The 26799-nt window shown below is 38.8% G+C and overlaps 1 protein-coding gene and 2 long non-coding RNA genes across 18 annotated transcripts; 1 reads left to right on the top strand and 2 right to left on the bottom strand.

Annotated features, from left to right (window-relative positions):
• Positions 1–985: 985 nt before the first annotated feature.
• LOC128630047 (uncharacterized) lies at positions 986–4843 on the bottom strand. Of its 2 annotated transcripts, none has more exons than XR_008394274.1 (3): positions 4460–4843; positions 3627–3793; positions 986–1533 (listed from the first exon to the last, which is right to left on the bottom strand). It is a non-coding gene; the product is annotated as an uncharacterized LOC128630047 (long non-coding RNA). The 2 variants fall into 2 exon arrangements; XR_008394273.1 differs by having other exon boundaries at positions 3627–3772; positions 4460–4837.
• Positions 4844–6630: 1787 nt separating this feature from the next.
• LOC128630040 (uncharacterized) lies at positions 6631–19190 on the top strand. 15 transcript variants are annotated; one of them, XR_008394252.1, is made up of 11 exons: positions 6631–6858; positions 7357–7546; positions 7990–10447; positions 11353–11544; positions 11846–12005; positions 12836–12958; positions 13306–13693; positions 15814–15941; positions 16135–16300; positions 17028–17154; positions 17521–18689. It is a non-coding gene; the product is annotated as an uncharacterized LOC128630040 (long non-coding RNA). The 15 variants fall into 15 exon arrangements; XR_008394260.1 differs by lacking the exon at positions 6631–6858 and adding an exon at positions 12653–12770 and having other exon boundaries at positions 7038–7546; positions 12869–12958; XR_008394255.1 differs by lacking the exon at positions 6631–6858 and adding an exon at positions 10944–11018 and having other exon boundaries at positions 7038–7546.
• Positions 19191–20699: 1509 nt separating this feature from the next.
• LOC128630036 (vigilin-like) lies at positions 20700–21567 on the bottom strand. The gene has a single exon (XM_053678620.1). The coding sequence runs from the start codon at positions 21431–21433 to the stop codon at positions 20741–20743; it is 693 nt and encodes a 230-aa protein (XP_053534595.1). The 5' UTR covers positions 21434–21567; the 3' UTR covers positions 20700–20740.
• Between the last annotated feature and the right edge of the window lie 5232 nt (positions 21568–26799).

The following is a 26799-nucleotide window of genomic DNA, read 5'->3' as shown; positions in this document are numbered from 1 at the left end:
TTCAACACTATAAGCTCACGATGAGTTCGTCTGTTGCATCACTGTTAGATGTTTACACAAAAGGGGAGGTTTAAGTGAAATATTAATCAAGTTGTACATGATTTTTGTATCATGTGTAACTTGTTATTCCTCCATTACAGTGAAGAGGAAATGGAAAATCATTACAATATGATTGAACAAATCAGAGAGGATGTCAGAGTGGGGGAATATGTGTAAAAGTAACCCCAACACATGCACAAGCTTTACAATTTATTTATCCACATCATGAATTATTCCTGTGTTTCCATTTGATTTCAAGCCCTTTAAAGTGAAAAAGCCATGCTGTGTTTGTGACACTCCATGCTGATCTGGGTTTTTTTTTCTTCTTCTTTTTAAGCTTGGAAGTGGAAGGATGTGAATTTTCTCAGGAATAAAATGTTTATCATTCATCAGTGGTCGTCTGCTATGTCTGGAGTTATGTTATTGCATCAACGTGTACAGATATTAATCTGCTCTCCCTGATGATAGTGATTCTACCTGTTCCACCTACTCTTTATTATTTACATTTTTGTGCACAAAGGGCTAGCTTCAAGAGCAAGGTATAATCAGTAGTCTGATTTCACAATAAGCTAGAAACCAGAAAACACTTGATAGTGCAGATTTGTGCTTGCTAAAAACTGCTGCTGTACTCATCCTAGGATGTTGACACAAACACATTTGTTTGCCTTTTCCTCTATTACATCTGCATACTGGTAATGATTTGTAATCCCACTATCCAGTGTCAACAGGACCCTTTTGAGTTTGCTTCCTCTCTTAGGTTTCTTCTTCATGATGTCTCGGGGAGTTTTTCACCTCCAGCTTGCTCGATAGGGATCTAAATCTACATCTGTCAGTCCAGATGCTTTGTGACGATGTCTGTAAGTGCTATACAAAATGAAAAGTTCAACTAAAGGAATCCTCCAATAGTGATTTGCATTACAACAGCGAAATCGGAGAATAATGTCACTTTCTTTTTAATTAAATACGTAATATCTTTAATTGTGTATTTACAATGCAGCATTATTTAACTGATAGAAAAATAGTGCAGTCTCCTATACACACACACACACACACACACACACACACACACACACACACACAATAGTTTTAGGATAGTTGGTTGCTTGGGAATGAACCCCCACACTCTGATGGTCCCTGAAATAATTACTTTATGTAATACCACTTAGCTCAGCTTGGCAAGTCTGAGAATATTCAACAGCATATGATGCATCTTCATGCCACAGTGGCTTCTGTAGCCACATCTATGGCAGTTAGTGTCAAACAGGTTCAACAGGTTACACTTCTCGCTGGATGCCTGATGCTATATATTCAGATCAGACTGATGTCCTCCTGGATGATCTTAGTTAAAGTTGAATTTAAAATTGAACAGTCCAGAGCCAAAAGGGTTAAAGCCCTGGAAACTCTCCCAGGCCCCGTGGAAATGGTGATGGCCTTCTCCGTGCTTGCTCTCAGGGTCCATTGGGTCTTCACCCTTGTCAAATGAACTCCTCGTTTCTGCACAAGAACAGAGAAAAGGTGTCAGATATACCAGCATCTTTCGAGACTCGTGTTTTATATTACCAGAGGTGCAAGCAGCTACAGTTTTCCCCCTTTTACATTGATATAGGAGACACCTGAAAACTGCTTTTCTGCTATTTCAAAGTGCTCAAGCCAAACAGGAATAAAATTAGCCAATTCTCAAAGAATGTGGTACATGAACGACACATTCACTTCTACAAGAGGTTAATTATTTATAACCCTCACACCGAACCAGTGATTGATTAATTTTTTTAACCGTTCCATCTGGGGAAAAACAATACCATTACATCCAATCTAATATACTGTTGATCGATGCACCTTGACATTTAGTCTACATGCTGCCCAAAAAAATTAAAGTCTGTCTGGACCTCTGGAAATTCTGCAATGTCAGTATAATAATAAAAGAATAGGATTTGCAGTGACCCACCATTAAATTTTCTTTTCAGTATTGTAGGCTATACTTTTTAATTACTAAAATGAAAGGAAAATTCATTTTACAGACATACAAACAAGAAAGTGTTAATCAACAGTCAATATATTTTATTAAGGTCAGAATCAGCCAGCCGTCCATTGTCTGTACCCCTTATCCTACACAGGGTGGCGGGGAGCCTAGAGTCTGGGCTGGGATGCCAAATCAACGCAGTGCGCAATTGCACACACACACACCCATTCACACACTACGGACAATTTAGAGATGCCAATCAGGTTACAACACATTTCTCTGGACTGGGCGGGGGGACCCGGAGTATCCAGAGGAAACCCCCAAAGCACGAGGAGAACATGCAAACTCTGTGCACACAGGGCAGAGGCGAGAATCGAACCCCTAACCCTTGAGGTGTGAGGCAATATCACATGGTGCATGCAGTATCACATGGTCTAAATGTTTTACATATTTTCAAGATTCAGCACAAAATGTTAATATGCTTATGCAAGTGCTTGCAATTAGAGTTCATAATTGTTCTAAAAATACTAACAATACATGCAGGCCTGACATACACTTATGTTAATTTTGTAATAACTGTATAAAGTAAACTTATACTGTATGTGTCGCGACAGACCGACAGCCGGCGCACAAGGAACTAAAATCGCTCCTCCCGCGACTGCCGCACTGGCGCTGAAGAGACAGCCCCGCTTCAATGTTTTGGACAGTCGGAAAGCACGTGGAGGTGGGGCGGAGCCGCAGACACACCCTCTGGTGATGAATGGCGCGCCGCACGTGAAAATTCCACCATCCAGCAGACGAAGGAAAAGTGGAAGGCCGCTTTTCCGCTCGAAAGGAGAGAATTCTCTCACATGAAGTGTGCCTGGATTACTGCCAGTTATCTGTATTGTTTGTATTGTTTGTATTGTTTCAGACGACCCGGACCCGAGCGAATTCTCCGCTCCCTAGCTACAAACGCGGCGTTGCCTGACGTCTGAGAAGAGCCCCTGTTTCACCGGAAAGCCCCGGAGCGACTCTGGCAACCCCGCAATACACTGACCTCTCACCACACGCTGTCACGCCCACACGCGAGCACACACACACACACACACACACACACACACACACACACACTCCAGAACGTTATAAATAAAAATAAAAATAAATCTCACTTGTTAACGTTACGACGGCCTCCCGTGTGTCTGTCTCCACCCACCGCTGGCTAATTTCCCTATATATGACATCATAATATTTCTGCAGATTACAGTTAAATATCAGTTCAACCAATACAATTAACCGTTTATGCTGCAAGCATGGTTCCGATCCGTCCTTTCCAACAAAATGCATGTTTATTTCTCTTTGACTGTTAGTTATTTTGGCAGATCTGTATTAGCAAAAAAATCAAAAACATATCACAGACTGTGTTCAACATCCCCACTAATCACCAAGTCACAACCATAATTTCTGTTAATTTGATCTGAATTCCAATCTGATTCATCCTTCTTTATCTGCAGCTGTACTTACATACTTATATACTGTATTCCTCATCTATGTAAAACTATTCAAGCATGGGACACAAAAACCAACATCAAAAAACGGCTTAGCTTGGTATTTTTATATTAGCAGACAAAACTGATTGAGGGTTTACCTGGCTCAGTGAGCACTTCCTTGGCCTGTGCGATGTCTATGAACTTCTTCTCAGCCTTGTTCTTCTCTTCAGGATCCTGGACGTTGTCTGGGTGTCACTGCTGTGAGAACTTCCTGTAGGCTTTAATGAGCTTCTTCTGGGCTATCCTAGTGTTCACACAAGCCCAGCTGTTTAGAACACATTAAAACATGACACACTTCAATATCAACCTAAGAAGCCAAAGGGTAGGTGACAGTCATTCTCGCTGTACTCCTTAGCACTTTCAAAGTCCTTAATGGCTGCATAGATGTGATGAACTCTGATTCAGGGGATCAGTCCCAGCTCTAATTTAGTCTAGGCCATCTACGGCAGTTAATTCAGCTAATAAAGACTCGTATGAAGCTGTGCTTGATTAGGGATGATTAGAAACTAGACTCTTTATGGGGAGGGAGCTCAGGGGGAAATCTACAGATAGCAATTTTACTGTCACCAATATTAGCATGTTGTCAAACTTGATTGTGGGCAATACAAGAAACCAAAGTGAAAAATGACCAACAGGTCAATGAAAGAAGTCTAAACTAAAAAAGTAAACTCAAAATTTTCACTACAAAATGAATCCTGGATGCCACCTGTTAATTATAAAGATCAATATGCAAGTTGTTCATGGTGGATTTTTCCTTTAATGACTTAATTTTCCTTTAATGACTTAATTTTCCTTTAATGACAAGTCAAAGAGTTACAGTAGGCTCCCTCTCTGAAGTCTTGCCTGTGACAAATCACCTGTTACCACCAACTCTTTTCAACATGATGCATGTCAATCTTCTTTTCATGTCTTATCATGGAGTAAAACTCACCGATGTGAAATCAGGTTTAACTCGATGTCACGTATCGTGACGGAGCGGAGATAGGACGGATGCAATTGCAGTATGAACAGTTGTTTATTTTAAAAGAGAGACAGGCAGACAAATCCAAAACGTGATCCAAAACAGGCGAAGGTCAGGCGATCGGCAAACAGGCATACACAGGGTTAAACATGAATCAAGGTCGTGTCACGGAAAACAGGGTCGATAAACTAAACGAGAAACATGAACTATGACGAGGAACTGGGAGCGGATAATCCAGCGTGAACGAACTCTAAACATGGACCGTGACTATGACTACTAAACAAACCAATCTAACTCTAGGATAATCTTCCGCGTTGTGTGCTGGGAGGCGCGCGGTATATATGTGGACATGATCAGCGTCTAAACTGATCAGCCTCTAAACTTGCTGAGGGCAAAATACAGACACACGTGAAATCCCAGCCAATGACAGAACAGGGAGGAGACGTGACAGAAACATAAACAAAACACACGTGTCCAGATGTCACTACTGTGAACAACGGAAAAGCAGGTGCTCGCGCATTCGCGCTTAGAGCACGCTGCTTCAAGGGGAAATCATGACACTCGATGACTTTGCTTAGATCCGGTAAAGCGGATTTAGACTTGTCCGTGGCCAGGTAGACGGTGGCTCTTCTGTAGTAGGCCAAGTATTTTTTCGGGTCACCGTCTACACACGGATGTCAGAAAGTGGTCGGTTAAGATTCAGACAGAATATTTTTTTTTGCAGAAATAAAGAAATGATTGCTGGTGACTTTCTGAGAAAAGCTCACCGACTCACCAACAGCTGCGTGGAAATGGGAAAGTGCGTCGGCCAGCTGTCCGGCAGCCAGGAGCTTCTTCCTTATCTCCAGGTGCTTCTCGACACTGTTCTCACTGCTGCATAGCACTCCTTTAATCAAAAGTAAACTCCGGCCAGGATATAGTAAAGTAAAAATATAGTGACAAATGGTTGGGTAGAATAATACCATTGATTTCACTATGCTTGCAATTATTATTATTATTATTATTATTATTATTATTATTATTGATAAAAGACATGGACACTAATTTTCCTGTGTCATTTTTTAAATACAAAGCACACATCATTATCTTGGACTTTATCATAATCATCAGCACAGAGAGGTCTCATTATCAAGTCACATCTCTTTAGAGTCTATAGAAAAGCTTGGCTTTGTATGTAGAGTACTACTTAGTGCACTAGAAGAAACTTGTGAGATTCATTCCTTAAGACTAGTGAGGTCTAATGAAAAGTATTTCTGTAGAATCTGTACAGCTGTGTGACAGTTCAGTTTCCACACTATCTATCCAGTATATGAAGTCAGTACCTTCTTACCTTCGTATCGAAGATCCAACAGCACAAGCACAAAGGGCACATAATTTACTAGTTTGTATGCGACTGGTGTTATAGTTACCATGATATAATGTGTTTTTTTTTTTTTTTGTAAACTCAGGTGTAGGAATATGAAGGCTTGGCTACAATGATGTTTAATGAAGATAACCACAGCGCAGGACATGGTTTCCTCACATGCATATGATAAAATCTGATTTGGTCTTTTTAATGTGTTCTCACTGAACATGAGACTAGTTAAGCAATGAAGGCAATACATCCCAGACCATAATATTTTCTGGACACGGCTTGGACACACTTTATTTGAACTTCCAATACACCAGGCACAAGAACGGTTTCTTTCCAGAGGCCTTCATTCATGGCCCTTAAAGAGTATTCTTAATCTTCAATACAATGTCACTGTGACCTGTGATATACATATCAGTTATTGTATAAACGATTACAATTATTTATTATACATATTTTTTGCATTTAGCAATTTCATTCTTTACATATAAGTCATATATTACAAGGAACAACTCCAATTTATTGTTGTTATTGTTGTTTTGTTGTGTTTATCTAGGCTAGTTAATATTAACTATGTAAACACAACAAAACAACAACAACCATAAATTGGTTATAGATATTGCGATAAATTAGGTCACAATACACTTTTCTATGATGTTGTAGGTAAGGTGATATCCATCCATCCATCTTCAATACTACTTATCCTTCAGGGTCACGGGGAACCTGGCGCCTATCCCAGGGAGCATCGGGCACAAGTATATCCTGGACAGGCCAATCCATTACGGCACAATCACATACACACTCGCACACCCATTCATTCACTACGGACACTTTTAGACATGCCAATCAGCCTACCATGCATGTCTTTGGACTGGGGGAGGAAACCGGAGTACCCGGAGGAAACCCCCACAGCACGGGGAGAACATGAAAACTCCGCACACACAGGGCCGCAGTGGGAATCGAGCCCCCGACCCTGGAGTGAGGCGAACGTGCTAACCACTAAGCCACCATCCACCTGGTATTGTGATATCTTTTTTTTAGTAATTACAAAATAAATTGAATTGAATGAAAGCAGCTAATTATATGTAAATTTGCTGATGTTTTTAAAAGCCTAATCTTTCAAATATCTCCCTCCTTTTTAAAAAAAACTAATTTTCAGTGTTAGAATTTAGTTTTTGTAGGAATGAAATAAATAAAATATCTAACTCAGTTGAACAGTTCTTACTTGTTACTACTGGTACTACTTGTATTGTTCTCTGCTAGATATATATCGCTTTGCTTGTATTTTTCTCATTTGTTAGTCGCTTTAGATAAAAGCATCCGCTAAGTGAATAAATGTAATGCACTTTAAATCTATTCATTTATTTTACATCCCCACCCCCCATCTGTTTACATGTTTTCACATCACGGCTACTTTGGTGACAGTTTGTTAGCTAAATTATATAGCATGATACATATCCCTGCTTGAGTGTGCGAGCATACTTGACCAATAAAACTGATTCTGAATCTGATTCAGAAAAATGGCAGTGATCCGTACGGAAGCCGAAGGAATCGACTCATATTGAAGAGCTAAGCCAAAGGATTCGGTTCACTTAAAAGAGCCAGTGCTTTCCATCATTGAAGGAAGTGAAGTGCGCGGTGAAAAAGCATCATAATGGACGCTACAGTGGCATGTAATAATTGTGGCTTACCGTACACGTTGTCTGGTAAAAAAAAATGTTTTAAACAAATTCTCTGTATTTACTTATACAAGTATTTTCCGGACGCATCTTGGTTACACACTGCTGAATGCAATGTGGGTTCAGAACACACCTAATTAACCTAATTAGCTAGTGAACCTTTGACAATTAGCAGACTACATCCTCAATGTGAGCGTTTTAAAGTTAAACAGTGAGACTTAATTGATAAACATGGCCTTCGAGTTAGCTTGAGTTTAGTTGGCTAGCTAGCTAACGTCTTGCATTAAAGCTTAATTTTCTTTTCTTTCTTTTTTTTTTTTTTTGCAGCGTGGTTTCTTAAAAATGATAAATAACCAAATTCCACACAGCAAATGTTAAGAAGAGCAGTGGGGGAAATTTCCCTATGTGATGTTTAGCTTCATAAATAAGTGCACTTGATGTTTTTTTGGTGGTTTTATTGCTGTTTACAGAGGGTAAGGTTGTGGGGAGGCTGCCCCATGTGCTCTTCTGTGTGGAGTGTCTCTGCTCTCTGGAGTGTCCTCAGGACTCCAACTCTGTCCCCTCAGTCAGCTGTCCCGAGTGTAGGGTGAGCACTGTTCACAACTCCTGTCCATGCAGCCATCACTCCCTTACTGCGCTACAGCATGTCAACCAGCTTTCACAACTCTTTTTAGGGAAAGTAGCTAAAGCATGCTCAATTTGTCACCAGATGACACCATAGATTACATTTTTTCTAATTACTTATGATATGGCAATGAATATTACTAACTAGTTTTAAAAAAGAAAGCGAGGCAGATAGGGTGCCGATACTTGTAGAGTTGCATAGATATATCATGAACATGCACATTTTTTAAACGCGTCTACAAATGAAGAAGGCAGGCAAAAAGAAGTCGTGAAAGGTGAGCAGTCTGAAGGAAATGGTTACTCGTTTGTAAGTATCAACAAGAAAAGTGTTTAAAATGAAGAACTATGGGACAGTAAAGTTATTAAAACATAACTTTCTCAGATTTACTAAGTAGATAACACTAGTTGGTCATTACTACACCCCATAACGTTAGATAAGTGTGTCTGAGTTTAGTATTTATGCAGACCTTTTATTTATAAGTCTGTCCATCCATCTGAGGTTCTCATTAATGCAATATCTCAACCAGTGGTTGAATGTTTGTAGGAATTCTATAGACTATATTGTTGTTGTAACCAGCAGATGACTCAATTAGTATTTGGAATTGATCCAAAAATATAAGAGGTCACAGCAGTTTCATGTTTAGGAACTCAAGGCCCTTTATTGTTTTTTTTTGGCTAGCTACGGTTTTGCCATCATTCCATGCTTCTGTGTGTCCTTGCTTTTGCATGAGATTCTTGTTTAGTGTGACATCTCAAGAACGAAAGGTTGAATGTTTTATAGTGTAGCAGCAGCGGCAGGTGGAACACAGACAGAGTGAGACTGGTTAAGAGAGCTTTTATTTTGTAGAATGGGAGTGCAGAAGGGTCATGGGACACTCTGTCCTGGGGCAGCAGTCTGTGAGGGAGGTGTTAGAGAGGAGTGTGGTCGCTATGGGCCAGGCAGAGTGGTGTAGGTCGGTAGCAGAGTGCGGAGGAAACGTAGGTAGTGGGGGGGAGAGAATTGCTGTCATCATCGTCATCTGCAAGACATAGAACCGAATTGATCAGCATAGACACGTAGACAAAAGCTGCTCAAGCTGCTGAGGTTGTGATGCCCTTTTATCCTCTCCAGTCTTCTCTGAGAGGGTGAGGAGTTGCAGTGTTTATCTGCCGCAATTTGTGCTCTATTTCCCCACCTCATGCTCTGCTGCAGTCGACAACAGTGGTGCTGAAATGACTGTCTGTTCAGCACCCAGGTGGCAGTAGTGTGAGGAGCATTTTTCACCTCTTCAACAGGTTCACGTGGAACCTGTACGTTTCTGCTCGCTTATCGGCTGCTGCAGGTGTTATCGTCAGCTGCTGGAGGCTGGCCTCCATTAGTTGCTGCAGCATGGAATCCATGTTTTTATTTTTAAATTTTTTATTATTATTATATATTTTTTCCTTTATTTTTTTATTTGGCCGCGTCTGTGCTCATTCCCGTATCCTTCACCAGACTTACAAATGAGAAAATACAAGCAAAGCAATATATCAAGCAGAGAACACTGCAAGTAGTGCTACAATAGAAGATTTTTAATTGAGTTCTAGAAGATGCAAAAATGTAATCAGCCCTGAGATTCTAACCAGCGACCTTGGCGTTCTTACCACCACACACTAACTAACTGAGCTACATTGCCATATATATAATATATCATAATAGTTTCGAAGAGAATTTTTAAGCGAATATTTTTAAGTGTCCAAAATTATATGGACGGCGCTCCGTGCAGCGGGGAAAGCACTCAGACATAGCCCGGGGAGGGAGCGTCATGTCGCACAGACTCTGGCCAGCTCCAGGCCGATCATCGCTGATTTTTTTCCCTGGGCGTTGAAGAGTTATCATTGATGAAATTGTTACTTTACATTTATTTGGTAAAAAGCTTAGACTTTTTTGGAACATTCGGCCGTTATATCGGGTGATGAACAGTTCCCAGATAGCAAGCACATTTGGGCCGATTCTGGTAGAAATGCGCCACTGTCGGCTCAATTCCGGTATCGGTGAAAAGGTAATTGCCCAGAGCCCTGCTGACCGTTCACACCACTTCTCGTTGACAGACGGTTTTTGCTATGTGGGCCAATCTCAGCTGAAAGCAGGTGTACTTGCGGCAGGTCCATACTCTGTGTAGCGGTGTGTATCTGCTTTTTCGAGTTCGTTAAGTCACAGACGGGCCACAGCTAAAATTAAGGAGCTCAGCCGCCTGGAAAACACTTTTGACGGTTAAATCAGTTAGGATACTCGAGGCTGCAGTCATTCTTCGTTTTCAAGAGGAATCATTTCAGCTGAAGAAGGTAAGTAATTTAATTGAGTAATTTCAGTCTACAATGTTGTTTGATATTTAAAATGTCATGGAGAAAATGTTTTTTAAAAATCTTTTCAATGGTATGTGTGATTGTGACGAGAACATCAGATGGCGTACTAGCAGCTAGCTAGCCGGCTAGCTAATTTAGCTTAAGAGGCAGCTCGACACTTTTTTTTTATAAAGCTTTTTTAATTGCTGTACAAATAAGATAAACTCCTAGTTTATTCCTCCCCTTTCCTGTTTTACTACTTTTTATTTAACTTTTTTAATATGTTGTGTCAGAAAACCCACACAGTTTGCAGCATGCTGTGTCCTGTTATTAGATTATATTGTCCACTTGGCAGTATAACAGACCTGTTGTTCGGCTCAACACTGTATTTCTTATGTGCAATTCTTAGCCTTAGTCTAGCAATATACTAATTTTTTGTCTCTTTGAGTGATCCTGAAGGGATTGAATAATGTTTAAATGCAAGTGTATTTTACAGACAGCGATAAAGAGGGCAGGACCTGGCCAGACCTCCAGTCAGACGTGGAAGTGTCTGGGTAAAGACCACCAAGGTGTAAAACATGCAGATATTTGTTCAGCACATCGCTATTGCTATTCCCTCATGCTTTGAGAGCATATTCAAAGTTGTATTTTTCATGAAACATTGTAGAATTTGGCAATATAGTCAATATTTTAGACTCTTTCACAGAGTCTGGAAAGAGTGGACGATATGCCATATGAGCGTATTCTTCTGCTTTCTGATTGACTTTCTTTTAGGTATTAATTAACCATGATTTCCACTCAGCCATCTTACTGGAATTGTGTAGGTTAGGAATAAGACTGAGGATGGAGTTGTACAGTTTTGTAGTGTGTATCGTTTGTAAATATTGTTAACTTCTTTACCATAGCCATGCTGAGGGAGGTGTTAACTAAATTAGAGATGGTGCTGGACCAACAAACCACTGAGATTGCTTCAACTACAGGAGGTCCAGGTGCAGCCTTTGGATATTGATGAAGATTTACTGCCCCTGCAAGACCTTCCTCAACTGTGTAGTCTGGAGCGAAGGATGCAACAGAGCCCAGATTACAAGCAAAATCTGGTGAGAATTTTTTCTCTTTTTTTTGTTAACAACTGCTTGCACAATTACACAGCTACTGAGAGCATTTCTGTTTTCTCAAGGTGACACACTCGTACTCAAAGCACAACATTGAACACCACTTTGATATGAGGGAACAGTTATGACCTAATATTTGGTAGAGGAGGAAAACATGGAAAACACACAGGGCAGGGTAACTGCAGAAGTAGTGAGAAGCACTGACACTTTTGACGAGGCAATACATGCTTATTAATTTTATATATTATATTATTTTATATTATATTATTGTTTTAAGAATCCTCAGTTTCAGGTAAACTGGTTGGAGCTTATTGACAGGGCGGATGTGCTCAACTGCACCTGGTGCATATTGGTGATTACTAACTCCCTGGAAAAGAACCTCAATTGGAGGGGAATCAATAGAAAGACTTCACTGTCCGCTCTCCAACTCGGAGAGGTCGTGATTGGTAAGTATATCTGTTTACATACAGAATTAGCTGTCTCTCTCAGATGATATGTAAGGGGTAATCCACGGCTAGATGTGCATTAAACGATTTTAGTGCATGATGTGGAGGAAATGATCCACTCGTTCAAATCGTTTAATGCACACCTAGCCATGGATTACCCCGCCTATACCATGGTCTTTCCACAATTAATAATGTTAAAGCTGTCATTGGTTTAGAAGTGCAAACTTTGATTAGAAGTTTAAAATGATCGTTAATTTCTATTAGTTAGGTCGTTAGATCTGGAATTTTGCCCATTATAAATCAGACACAGAGGTAAAGTAGTGTGATGAGATTGCATTTATTTGAATGAATTGACAGATATCTATCAGAGAGAGAGAGAAGGAGAGAGAGAGATCAAGCGTGTATGAATTACGTGCATCATAGGTGCCTCTCAGCAGTCAGTGTTGCGCAGCAGTAGTGTAGTAAAACTAAGAGTTGAATTACTTCAGAAACAGTGATGGTACCACCTCGTTGCTGAGAAATATCATGTAGCTTTTCACCAGCAAAGCTATTTTTATTGTTAAAGTTGCAGAAAGCGCTGGCAAGATGTGTCTGTTCATATGAATGTCTCTGTATGCTCGAGTGTCTGTGCGTGTGTGTGCATGTAGGCTGCGCATTGACCAAGAAATGATTACGGTGATCAATCTGACGGGAACTACCTGTGCAATAAACGGTTATAATGCACACCTTCCAGCCAATCAGAATCCAGTATTCACAGTGACCATGGTATAAGCATAGTTAATGCTTAAGATTCATAATGACTGTATGATATGTATTGCTTTATTCCAAAGTTCATAGAAACCTCTTTACGGCTAATGCTGCAGAGATGGAGGTCGAGAGGACCATGAAGAGGTGGCTCCAGCTGGCATCAGATCAAGAGTGTGAGTGCAAGAGAAGTCTTTTGCAAAAGGAAGGTATGTAGTGTTTTAACTGTGGTGTTTTTGTGGTATTTGTTAAAATGTTCCTACTGTAGTTTATTTTTAATTGTTTATAAAAATTTTTTTTTAAAAATCCTTGCTGTTTTTAAATGGTGGAATTTGTGTGTGTGTGTGTGCTTGGTAGCTGGGTGGGTACACAGTTGCGGTCGGAAGTTTACATACCCCTTGCTGAATCTACAAAATATTAATGCTCTTAACAAAATAAGATTGATCCTGTGCAATCGTTGGGAACTACATTGTGCGAAATGTCCGCGTCGCTTCAACAAAGGGTAAGGTGCACACACAATTTTTCTTTTGCTTGTGTCCTTGATGTCGCTGAGCAGCTACCAGGAATCCTGAAGAAGGACGAGTGCATTGGAGCAGTCGTGCCGCATGCGGGGGCAAACATCAGGCTTCGGCAGACAGAGGTTCTGAAGAGGGCCAGCCTGATCGAGACAGTATGAGGCAGATCACCCACCGCGAAGATCATCGTCTCTGGACCTCTTCCCTCATACAGATGTGGAGCTGAAAAGTTCAGTAGACTTCTAGCATTAAATGATTGGTTAGTTTCTTGGTGTAATTAACAGGAATCTGCTGTTTGTTAATAACTGGAATCTGTTCTGGGAGCGTCCTAGGTTGTTTCGTCCTGATGGCCTGCACTCCAGCAGCTTCGGAGCGGAACTGCTGTCTGACAACATCTCCAAGACGCTACACTCCAAGTGACTGTCTACCGTAAGCACATCTTCCTACAATAATGTTCATCATAAGCAATGTTCAATTAATAGTTTAACACCTGTAGTACATACTATGGAGACTGTGTCTGTTCCCCGAGCTATACAAATACATAGACAATTTCAGAATGTTTGTTTTAGTAACCTAATTAACCTAAAATTATATCATACTGAATGCACATCCAGCACCTTTAATCTGAAGCTAGGGCTATTAAACATTAGATCTCTTGCGTCTAAGGCTCTTATTGTTAACGAAATCATTACTGATCAGGGATGTAATTTAATGTGTTTAACGGAGACTTGGATTAAACCAAACGAGTACCTAGCATTAAATGAAGCCAGTCCTCCTGGATACAGCTATGTACATCAGCCTCGTTCAACTGGTAGAGGAGGAGGTGTTGGTCTCATCCATAGTCAAAATCTAGGCGTCACACAAAAACCTAGTCATAAATTTAATTCTTTTGAAATTCTTTATACCAGCATAACTTATGTAGCCACTAAAAATAAGTAAATTCCACTAATTATTATTTACCGACCCCCAGGGCCATATACTGAATTTCTTAGTGAATTTGCAAACTTTATCTCAAACCTGGTTGTTTCTGTAGATAAAGCATTAATCGTCTGTGATTTCAATATTCATTTTGATAACCTGGAAGACCCTCTGAGAATAGCGGTTGTGTCCATCTTAGATGCAGTAGGGATTAATCAGAACGTAATCGGACCTACTCATAATGGTGGTCACACTCTTGACCTCATACTAACATACGGATTAAATATAGAAAATATTGTAATTTTTCCACAGTCTGAAGTTGTCTCAGACCATTATCTTATCTCGTTCATAATACATATTGATCATAATATTTCCACCTCCGCTACCGTGTAAAACGTACTTTCACATCAGCTACTGCACCGAGCTTCATAAATAACCTCCCAGAGACATCAATTATATTTGGATCACCGTCTGATCCCACAGAACTCGATCAGGCAACTGAAAGCTTGGAGTCAACACTCCGCTACACGCTAGATAGAGTGGCTATAACGATCAAACGCGAACCTTAAAACAGACAACTCGACAATTAGAACGTAAATGGCATCAAACCAAATTGGTGATATTCCAAACAGCATGGAAGGAGAGCCTACTGAAATATAGAAAATCTCTTAGCGAGGCTAGAAAAATCTATTTCTCCACCTTAATAGGAGATAAAAAAAACAATTCTAGATTTCTATTCAACACAGTAGTAAAATTTACTAGGAATAAAATCACTACAGAGAGAAACACTCAATCATTACATAGCAGTGAAGATTTCATCAAATTTTTCATTGGTAAAGTTGAAAATATTAGATGTGAAATTCAGGCTATTAAATTAAAACCAGACAGTATTATAACTCACCCTGTAGATGATAATATAGCAATATCGGATCAATGTTTAGAATGTTTTACTCCCCTTAGAGAGACCAAACTAGCTTCATTAATCTCTTCAGCAAATTCATCAACTTGCTTACTAGATCCTGTGCCTACATGTTTCTTAAAAAGATTTGTCCAGGAGTAATTGAACCACTTTTAAATATAATCAACTCTTCCCTTAGCACTGGCTATGTACCTAAATCACTTAAACTAGCAGTTATTAAAACCCTGATTAAAAAACCTGACTGACCCGTCTCAACTGTCCAGCTATAGACCAATATCACATCTCCCCTTCATCTCCAAGGTCTTAGAAAAGGTTGTACACAGCAAAGTTATGCTCGTACTTACACAGGAACAACATTCATGAAATGTATCAGTCAGGATTTAGACCTCATCATAGCACAGAGAGAGCGTTAGTTAAAGTAGTAAATGACCTTCTACTGACCTCTGATCAGGGTTGTGTCTCGTTGCTTGTGTTACTTGACCTTAGTGCAGCTTTTGATACTATAGATCACACTATTCTCCTTGATAGATTAGAAAATGTTGGCATTAAGGGAACAGTCCTCTCCTGCCTCAGGTCTTATTAGACCGATCGTTATCAGTTCAGTTCGTAGATGTAAATGGAGACTTCTCCACGCATACCGAGGTTAAATTTGGTGTTCCACAAGGTTCTGTTTGAGGCCCACTGCTTTTTACTTTGTATATGCTACCTCTAGGTCAAATTATTCGTAAACATGGAATGAACTTCCACTGTTATGCTGATGATACAGAGCTGTATGTTTGCAACTGAACAATAACAACAATAAACAACAACTGAAGAATAGCGAAAAACTCCAACTGTTTTGTAAGTCAAACTTTTTAATGTTCACCTGGAATTTGACTCAATAATAATAAATCTCAGAATAATAAATCTATATGTTTACATGAACTGAAGTTTTTGATCATAATATCAAAATTGTCTCACAATCCTAAATGATGGAATTGTATCTTATGTTGGACCATGTATGCCAGAGATTTTTTATTTGAATTTCTTGTAGCGTGCTTACTTGAAGACGATGAGGCGGAGCAGCATCGGAGAGACAGTTCGCTCCATTCTCCAAAGAATCGGGGAGAACAGTCTGTGGTGTATGTTTTCGTTGAAAGCGCCAAAAGGTGGGAAGCTGGCTTTGACTGATCAGGATGAAGTGTATGGCCTTGTACACTGTGAGTATGAAGGATAAAAAATGTATACCGTAATTTTCGGACTATTGAGCGCACCTGAATATAAGCCGCACCCACTAACTTTAAAAAGAAAAAAAATTTTGTACATATATAGGCCGCACTTGTCTATAAGCCGCAGGTGTCCACGTTGTAACGCGAGATATTTACACAGAAAGATGTTACACAAATAGATTTTTTAAACTTTTAATTAAATACGTACCTTAAATGCTTTTTTCCTGAACAGTGCGTGCCAAGCTTACGTGCAGCAGCTCTATTTCCTTCTTCAACAGCCAGATCGATCGCCTTTAACTTGAAAGCTGCATCAAATGCATTTCTTCGTGTGTTTTCCATGATGAGGGTGTGTGCATGAAGCGCAAATGACTGATCTGAAGAATTTAGTGTGAGTGTGTTTGATTTAATTCGAACAGTTTCATTGGTCCACTGTGACCTGTTCGGTAATTTCATTGGTCCGATGTGACAAGGCTAAATATTTTGGCGGCATGAAGCTCGTTAGCCCATAAAAATCCATAAATTAGCCGCATCATTGTTTAAGCCGCAGTGTTCAAAGCGTGTGAAAAAGGTAGCGGTTTATAGTCTGGAAATTACGGTACATGACGGTATATGCCTCCTTTGCAAACTCTTGAGAAGAAAGTCTTGCCTTCAGAAAACGGACATTTTCTCTGTTATTGCATTCCAAGGCTGAATGTTTTTGTTGATATTTATGTTACAGATATTGCCGAACAAGCACATGGACGTGAATATACTGTTGCCGGTTGCAGAGAGGCCATCGGCAGCTACCTAAAAAATGCCCCAGGCAGGAAAAGTGTCAAGAAACACATTATGTGTTTATGATGAAGGTTAGAATTTAAATCTACAACTTCTGTGGTTCTTTTTCTTTTCTCATTCATACAAATGTGCCATTGTGTAACACTGTTGACTGACTCATTAGTTTTTATATCCCTTTGAAAAGCAAAAACCTTTCCACTATGCATATAACTGAAAGTGCATACATGCTCCAAACCTTTTGTGAATACTGATGATTGATTTGGAGGTTTCAAATTTTGAGTGAATTGTGGTTCACTTTCTTGCGATCAGGAATGTGTAGCTAATGTCTGTAGTTTACTGATTCCGAAATTGTTGGTTCAGACTGCATCATATAGTACTAGTATATAACAATGAAATGAAATGCCATATATTCAGATATATCCACTGTCTGTTCACAGCAGAGCTACATGGGATCTCTAGTGCGTCCTGCAAGAATTGGGCCTTAGTCCAGTTCAGATTCAATTTTGTAATTCCTCTCCCTCGCGTGACAGCCTCCAAACAGTACAATTCTAATGAGCTTGAATATACGGAGAATTCCATTGGGTTTGATGTCTGACTAATAATTTTTTTCTTTGATTAGCAATACATAGGAACTATATCTGGCTATTTTGTGTGTTACAATATTGAATGTCATTTTTCAGCTTTTAACTTCGTCTGCATTTACTAAAATTCATGCATGTTTATTAAAAATATTCATGGAGTTTGTTAAACTATATAATTGTTGTCTGTCATTCATAAGATTCGTCATGTGAATTCCATAGACCAGAATCTAACATCCACATTATTGAAGCTTGTTTAATTACGGGTTTGTTAAAGCATGCGGTATGTTATATGCTTTAATTGTATCTTGCCACATAATGTTGGAAAATGAGTACTTGTGTACTTTTCAAGAAATTAGATACAAAAAGGATTACACATATCTGATTAGAAAAAATAGCATCATAATGTGTGTAACTTTGTGTATAAATATTGTGTAGTGTATTTACACCACATTATGAGGTGTATATACAGGCAATTACAAAATACTAAGTGCATGTTGTTGAGTCTTTCTGGAATTCTATATCCCTGTTTTATAAAGCACTGAATGGTTTGGGTCCAATATATATTTCTGATCTACTGGTACATTATGAACCATCCAGACCTCTGAGGTCATCTGGAACAGGTCTGCTTTCTGTTCTCAGAGTCAAAACTAAATGTGGAGAAGCAGCATTTAGTTTTTATTCTCCACATATCTGGAACAAACTCCCAGAAAACTGCAGATCTGCCAAAACTGTCAGTTCTTTTAAATCAAGACTGAAGAATTTTCTTTTTGCTGCTGCTTTTAAATCAATCATCAAGGTATTTTAATTAATATCTTATGCTGCACTGTAACCTTTTTAATCTGTTTTAACCTGTTTTTTATTTGTTTGTTTTTATTACTTTTTTTTTATTTATTTTATATAATGTGTATGAACTCTTTTTAATGTCTTCTTTTTAAATGTTGCTTTGTGTTGCTTTTATGTAAAGCACTTTGAATTACCCTGTTGCTGAAAATGTGCTATACAAATAAATTTGCCTTGACTTTGTGGATCTTCTCCAGTGAAATAGATGAGGCCACCTACGGAACGCATTAATTTACATAGGAGCAGCGATGAGAATAGAAATGTATTTCTAATATTAGTTGAAATTTCAAAGATTAAGGTAATGTATCATACATTATTACATTACAACGATAATTATCCTGAACGGGTTAAAAAAGAAGACAGAGATTAATAGTAATATCATGTCAGATTTCTTACCCAGAATACCGCTTCTGGGGAAATTGCCGTTCCCGAGGGTGGACACACGAGGGCAGTCAAGCTCCATCCAGCACAAGACACAACGCCGCCTGGAACAGAAGGCAGATTTGGGCTACTGTACACAGACACAGCTCATCGGCGTTATTACTGTGCATTGTCTAGTTTTCACATAAGGACAATACACGGCTCTTCTGCACTGTTCATCATCTAAAAAACAAACATTATGTAATATACTTAGCAGTATATTTATCATAATAAAGTTCACTCATTAATAACGAATAATAAACATTTCTATAACCCCCCCCCCATGTTGATAGAAATATAAATATATATATATATATATATGAAAGGAAATTCTCTTATATCATGTACTCTCTTATATTATGAACTGCTATCAAATACCTATGATGAATAATTTAATTACCTCTTTGAATAAACTGATCACTTGCCATCTTTATTATAGTAGACTTATTTTGTAGTATGACCCTGGATGCTGTGTGTTTTGTCTAAATCTGTCTGGCCCCTGCACCAGTAGAAACTGTCCACGCACTGCTTCTTATCAATGTGTATAAATACTCTTGGTTTGCATGAATAAACTCGGACGTCTCCGTGAGCATGCATGTGTCCGTGTGTGTTCACTTAGGCTCCCCAGATCTCAAACGCTCTGAGAAAAACCACACCTTCTAGCTCATAGCAGCACAGAACTAAAAGTTAATAGAAGTAAATAATTGTAGAACAGGCTGAAAGGGCTGACGGAGATCTGAAGACATAAATATGAGATTCCATGAGATACTTGGAAATCTAACTATATATATATATATATAATGTCCCCTTCTCTCTGTACCACGTTCTAAATATTCAAACTGCCCAAGAAAGAAAATTTGCTGTTTTCTGAGACGGTGAAGTGGCTCTTAAAAGAGCCTTTGTGTATATTAGACGGAGTTGTGGTTTAAGCGCGTTCTCCGCGAATACGCCGGGCCAGCTGAATATCCTTGGGCATGATGGTCACTCTCTTGGCCTGCGTTCTCTAGTTTTGACATATCAAAAACAGTACACGGAGCTTCTGAACTGTTTACCAGCATTATTATTATTATTATTATTATTATTATTATTATTATTATTATTATTATTACATTTTTAAAGAACATACCCTCGATTCTTGACATGGAAATGTTGTTTGTAAGTTTACATTGAAATAATATATCCAGATATCTGTACAGCTGCTTTGTGACAATGTCCATTATTAAAACACGCTACATAAACTAACAAAATGCAAAGGTTAGATACAGCAATGATTTAATACAACTCCGTTCAAATGCATACAGAGGCCTGCTCAGACACCACAGCGTTTAAAAACTCGACATTCGCGGCGTCATAAACGGGGGAAATGGTCACGCATACCACCAGGACATGTCTAGCACTCTGAACGCTGCTCCGATTTCACTATATATGTGCGCGCGCTGGCCAGACAGACGGAAAGAGACACGGTATACAGACAGCACACCAACACATTTAAAGCATATTCACACATGATGATGATGATGATGATGATGATAAATAGTTTGATATTTCTGTAAAGTTGCTTTGAGACAATGTCTATTGTAAAAGCGCTATACAAATAAATAAAAATTGAATTGATAAATATACTGCTATGTATATTTTATAATGTTAAAGTACACAAATTGATTTGTAATATGAAAATATTAATGTATTTCTAATGTTATTAGAAATTTCATTCTCATCACTGCTTCATGTGTTCCCTACGTGGCCTCATCTACTTCACTCGAGAATATCCACAAATAGGGAAGAACATTACAAAGATAGGTAAAGTATACAATAATTATTTGGAGGGCCCACGGGGTTCCTCAGGGTTGGCTGCTGCAGTGCCCGATGGCTTCATGTAGGCCATCTTGGCCTCATTTTCCACCACATCAGCCATACATTCCTGTTCCAAGTTCAGGAGATGATCTATGGCTTCATCAACCATCTCTGGACGGCCAGTTACAGTAACCAAATTGGGATCTGCAGCTCCGCTCTGAGGAAACCGAAGATCAACTTTAAATTCATCCATGATTTTGTGGATACCCTTGGTATGAGCACCAATAATGCAAGCATGAACTCTGCTGTCCAAGGTAATGTCCTCAGATATAATTTCCTCCAGTTCATCAACAATGCCTTGGATAGCATCACATGCTGCTATAGCATTCTGCTCATAGCCGGTGATGCTGATCTGGTCCTGGTTCTCGTCATATTTCTCAGGGAACTGGATGTTGACATCATGGTCAGTATGGATCTGGGTGATTATGGCACCCTTGCGAGCAATGATCTTGGGATGATATTTGGGATCCACAGTGATAGGAGCTTCAAGTTGACCGAGAGCCCGATCCTCCTGTTCAGCCTGCAGCTCTTTGATGCGCTCAAGAAGCCCTTCTTTAGCATGGTCCAGGTGAGTGGCAAGGCCTGTAACGGAAATTATGTCGGACTGGAGCTCAGGAGCAGGCACTTGAATATTGACCTCAAATTCATCCATCATTTTGCAAATGCCACTTCCTTTCTGCCCAGTGATGTAGCGATGAAGCTCAAAAGGCACTTCTCCTTCAATGCTCACATGTACCAGAACCTTCAGGGCTTCCACTGCAGCCTCACGTCTCCATGTAATATTTCTTGGCTAACTACCACAAACTTGGAACAGAATACCCCTTCAGGGAAACTGCCGTTCCTGAGTTTGGACACACGAGGGCAGTCAAGCTCCATCCAGCACAATGCCGCCTGAAACAGATGGTAGGTTTGGGCTATTTTACACTGACGCAGCTCATCAGCGTTATTACTGTGCATTGTCTAGTTTTCACGTATCAAGGACAATACACGGAGCTTCTGAACTGTTTCACAGCATCATCATTATGATTTAATTTTTAAAGAACGCACCCTCTTCTCTAGACATGGAAATGTTGGGGTTTTTTAAGTTTACATTGTCACACAGCAGCTGTACACATATCTGGATATATTATTTCAGTGTCCATTCTTAAACACGACAGATGAACAAACAAAGAAACTAACCACATGAAAAGGTTAGATAGACCAATGATTAAATACTACTCCGTTCAAATGAATACAGACGCCTGCTCAGATACCACAACGTTTAAAAACCTCGACATTCGCGGCGTCATAAAGGGAACAACCGTCAAGCATACCATCAGGAAACTTATAGAACTCTGAATGTGACGTCATAACGGATCTTATGGCTCGCTGCTCCGATTTGACTATATATGTCTGTGCGCGCGCGCCGGGAGACTGACCTAGACACGGTATAAGGACAGCACACAAACACATTTAAAACATATTAACACATTAACATTATATCATGTACATAGCAGTATAGTTATCATAATAAAGTACACAAATTTACTGCTAATAGTAAGATTATTAATGTCTTTCTAATCTTATTAGTCATTTCATTCTCATCACTGCTCCTGCATAACTTCATGTGTTCCCTCGGTGGCCTCGTCTATTTCACTCGAGAATATCCACAAATAGGGAAGAACATTACAGAGATAAAGGCTTAAAATTGCTTGAATGATAAAAAGTCAATAAATACGAAATCACTAGATAACTTTAAAGGGTTTATTTTCTACAGAACATGAATACAATCCTTTCACTCAAAATAGGACTCCCCGCTGCAGACCCTCCTCCAACGTTTTCAAAAAAGCTCCTACCGTCATATCTAGCGACTTTTTAGACAAACTTTAGCTACTTTCTGTAGAAGAGAATGGCCAGTACTGCCCGGTGAGTGTGAGGTCCTGCTTTCCCCCGGAGACACGCCTCTCTCTGCGGCTACTCTGTTCAGTGAGGGGCAGAGAGGAGCAGCACATTCATTCACTTCTAACTTTCTCTCTGAGAGATTATTTTACATGGAAATATAGCACGAAATCACAGTGCACCCGTTGTCTTTAACTTATGTGTGTGGTGGTTTAGTCAGATGACATCACGGTTATAAAATCAGAATTTTAACAGTGCAGATCAGCAGCTTGGAAAAGGTTTGAAAGTGACTGCTGGTGAACATGTAGTCTCTTATTGGGCCGTGGTTCAGTCACTATTTCATACTCGTCCTGTTGTCTGACAACAGAAACAGAAAAAATACGTAAATGAAAACAGCTTTATTGGGAATTTGGCTGTAAAGGGCTGACTTTAGGCAGAATGAAAATACGATGTAATGATGTAATGAATATGCTAATTAGTGCATGACATCATCTAGAAACGTGTGGACACAGTGCTCCTGTCACTCACTTGGAGTATTTTAACATTATAGTGAAGATAAATCAGTGCCTGGGAAATACAAATTTAGTCCATCACGGCTGGGAAAAGGAGCTATATTAAAATTGGCTGTGTTTTTTATTATTATTATTAATACTAATAATATTTTTTGGAATTTAAAAAAGAAGAAATAAAGAATACGTTTGAATGACATCTCTTGTATAGTCCGTGAAAACAAAAGCATACACAGTATTTGAAAAGTGCTTGAAAGTCCTGGAATTTCATTATGAAGCATTTGTACAGACCCTGTTATATGTACTATGTGATTGATGTATTAAACATGCCTCTTGATTTCTGGGTTTAGCATAGTTATACCTCGGTTTGAGTTTAAAACAATAGCTAGATTTACTGGTAGAATATTGCTAGTTAAGTTTCTCTCACAAATATTATTGAGTAGATAAAGTATATTCAGTAGCTTTTCTGGGATAGTGAGAATTTAGGTTAATATAGTAGAAAACAAAACACTCCGATTATCCTGGTTGTAAGAACTGCTCATTCATCTGTACACCTTTACAGTTTTCACTGCAGATATATCATCAGCTTTATTGAACAAGACTCAGAATCCTTGTCACCTCCCAGCCAATCAGTCATCAGTCATGATGAATTTTTGTATGGTTGGAAGCATGTTTAAAACACAGAAAGTGCTGAGATCATGTAAGAATGAGGTTTTACTCACTGGCATAAATGTGTTCACTTTAAACTTTGTTCCTTCCCTTAGACACTTACCTGATTGAGAATTTCCAATGTTTGTAGAATGATGATTCTCAGTACAGCACATTACCAAATATTGATGGGATTTTAATTTATTTATTTATTTGTGACAATTATGGGATTTTCTAATTTATATAATGTGAACATTTTTTTTTTTTTTTACATGATTTTACACCTTATCTTATTTGGCTCATCAAGGTTCAGAGCATTCCATTCTCTTAAATCAACATTTCCCATTGTTAGTATCAGAATCTTATTTAACATGCAACATATTCAATAATCTGTAACTAAGACTCAATAAAGAAATTCTCATTACACAGTGTCCAGAATGTCTCTGAAACACTTCAGCCTATGATTGGCCATGGATTCCTGGGAGGACACTGTAGCAGTCTCTGAGGATTTCTTCTTATCACTTCACTGTAAAAAAACCAAAAAAACAAAACAAAAAAAAACCAACCAACCCCAAACCATTAAATGCTGGCTTCATCTTCTTTTAATTTGATTGTCAGTGCTCAACTCAAACCAACAGCAGTATTATTAATAATATCAGGAATGATTGTGTCTAAAATCAACCACTGATTATATCCCACTTGTTTGTTTCTAGATTGTATGATTTATTTAGCCAAATCTAAACTCACCTCTCCATTTGTGTAACTGGATACTCAGGCTAATGAAATTTCACTCTGATTTCCATCCACCACCACCCCCCTTCCATTTTCTACATCTCCTATCATACAGGAACCTTGAGCCTATCCCAGAGATCATAGGGCACAGGACAGGGTACACCCTGGACAGGGTACCAGTCCATCGCAAGGCACACTCGCATACACATTCACACACACCCATTCATACACTACAGACACTTTGGACATGCCAATCAGCCTACCATGCATGTCCTTGGACAGGGGTCATGCAGCAGGCCAACAACCCTAAGCACAAAAAGCACATAAGGGTCCACCGAAGTATGGTTAAAAGAGAATAAAATTCAAGTTTCAGAATTTGCCAAGTCAATGTCCTGACCTTAATCCAATAGAAATGTTGTGGAAGGACCTCAAACAAGCAGGTCATGTCAGGAAAATCACCAGCATTCCAGAGTTGAAGCTGTTCTGTACTGAGAAACGAGCTAAAATTCTTACAAGCCGATGTGCAGGACTGATCAACAGTAAAAACAGGGAAAATGTTTAGTTTCGGTTATTTGTGACCAAGGGGTTCACACCATATGCTGAAAGCAAAGGTTCACATAGGATCACATAATAGAAAGAAAACATTCTACACACCGTTATACCACCAGCAGCAGTCTGGACTGTCGCCACAAGGCAGGTTCATGCTGCTGATGCCAATGTCTGACCCTATCATCTACATGTCACAACAGAAATCAAGATTCATCAAATCAGGCAATGTTTTTCCATGCTTCAACTGTCCAGTTCCAGTGAGTCCACACCCACTCTAGCCTCAGGTTCCTGTTCTTGGCTCACAGACAGGAGTGGAACCTAATATGGTTGTAGCTTATCCACCTCATTTGGTTAGACATATTGTATGTTGCAAGAGGGTTTTCTGCTCCCCACACTTGTAAAGAATTATCATTACCATAGCCTTTCTGTCAGCTCGAACCAGTCTGTCCATTCTCCTCTGTCCTCTCTCATAACAAGGTGTTTGTTTTTCTCCATCATTCTGTGTAAACTCAAGAGATTGCTGTCTGTGAAAATCCCAGATCAGCCTCTAAAATTCTCAAACCAGCTCGTCTGGCACCAACATTCATACCATCATCACTGAGATCACTGAGATTCTGATGTTTGCTGTGAACATTAACTGAAGCTTACTGAAATACTTACCTGTATCTGCATGATTTTATGCATTGCGCAGCTGCCACATGAATTAGTTAAGTTCTTTTTCAAACACATCCTGCAAAAGCAAATAAGATCGGCACTCCAGCTGCTTTGAGTGGCCTAATGCAAAATGTATTCAAAATACTATTTTTAAGAACTCCAAAACACCTGAAACTGGATTCAAGGCACTGTATGCAGTGTTACCACCATTGAAATCACCATTTAATTACATATGCTTCAACAGTTAAAATATATAATAAATAAATAAATACATTATTATTATTATTATTATTATTATTATTATTATTATTATTATTGTTATTATTATTATTATTATAATTAATAATAATAATAATAATAATAATAATAATAATAATAATAATAATAATATGTGTAATTTATATAGCTCCTTACTCATAACCAATGTCGCTTTACAATTACAATGTTTCAACAAAACATGGAACATGCGGTAGACTAGATTTGAGAAAAGATATGATTTATAGTTTACAAAGAAATATTAAATTTCTCATCAAAACACAATTACACTGCTTATGCTAAGCTTAATTTACACAAGTTTCTAATTACAAGATTGAATTATATAAAGTGAGCGTGATCGATTCATGTAGTATTAATGTAAACCCATTACATTATGAAATCTTGTGGGGATGTTGGCACTGACAGGTACTATAACTATAGTATTTAAATGAACATGATTCAAAGGTGTTTGATAGAATAGCACAGTGTTTTAATAAATTCAATGCTAAATATTATGTGCTATTATTAATGAATATCCTGGTGTCTAATATTATTTTTTGAGAACAGTTTCATATTAAAATACAATGAATCTGCACATTCTAACAGTTCAAATGGAGAAGTTATTAATGTTTTGTCACATTAATGATTCTGTGTCTCATTGCCAAAATGATAACCTCTTAACTCTGAAAGTCAATTAAACAATGTTTGAAGGAGAATCTATAGTAAATGTATCATCAGATGACTAAAGGGAATTGCTGGATGATCCGTCACATCAGTTTTAGCCTGACATTTTTAC

The sequence above is a fragment of the Ictalurus punctatus genome, unplaced genomic scaffold (genome assembly GCF_001660625.3).
Source record: "Ictalurus punctatus breed USDA103 unplaced genomic scaffold, Coco_2.0 Super-Scaffold_100046, whole genome shotgun sequence".
Classification (NCBI taxonomy): Eukaryota; Metazoa; Chordata; class Actinopteri; order Siluriformes; family Ictaluridae; genus Ictalurus; species Ictalurus punctatus.
This window is presented reverse-complemented; position numbering and strand designations above follow the sequence as displayed.

Coding starts and splice junctions, on each gene's coding strand:
- LOC128630036 (XM_053678620.1), bottom strand. CDS start 21,433: ATGATGGATGAATTTGAGGTCAATATTCAAGTGCCTGCTCCTGAGCTC.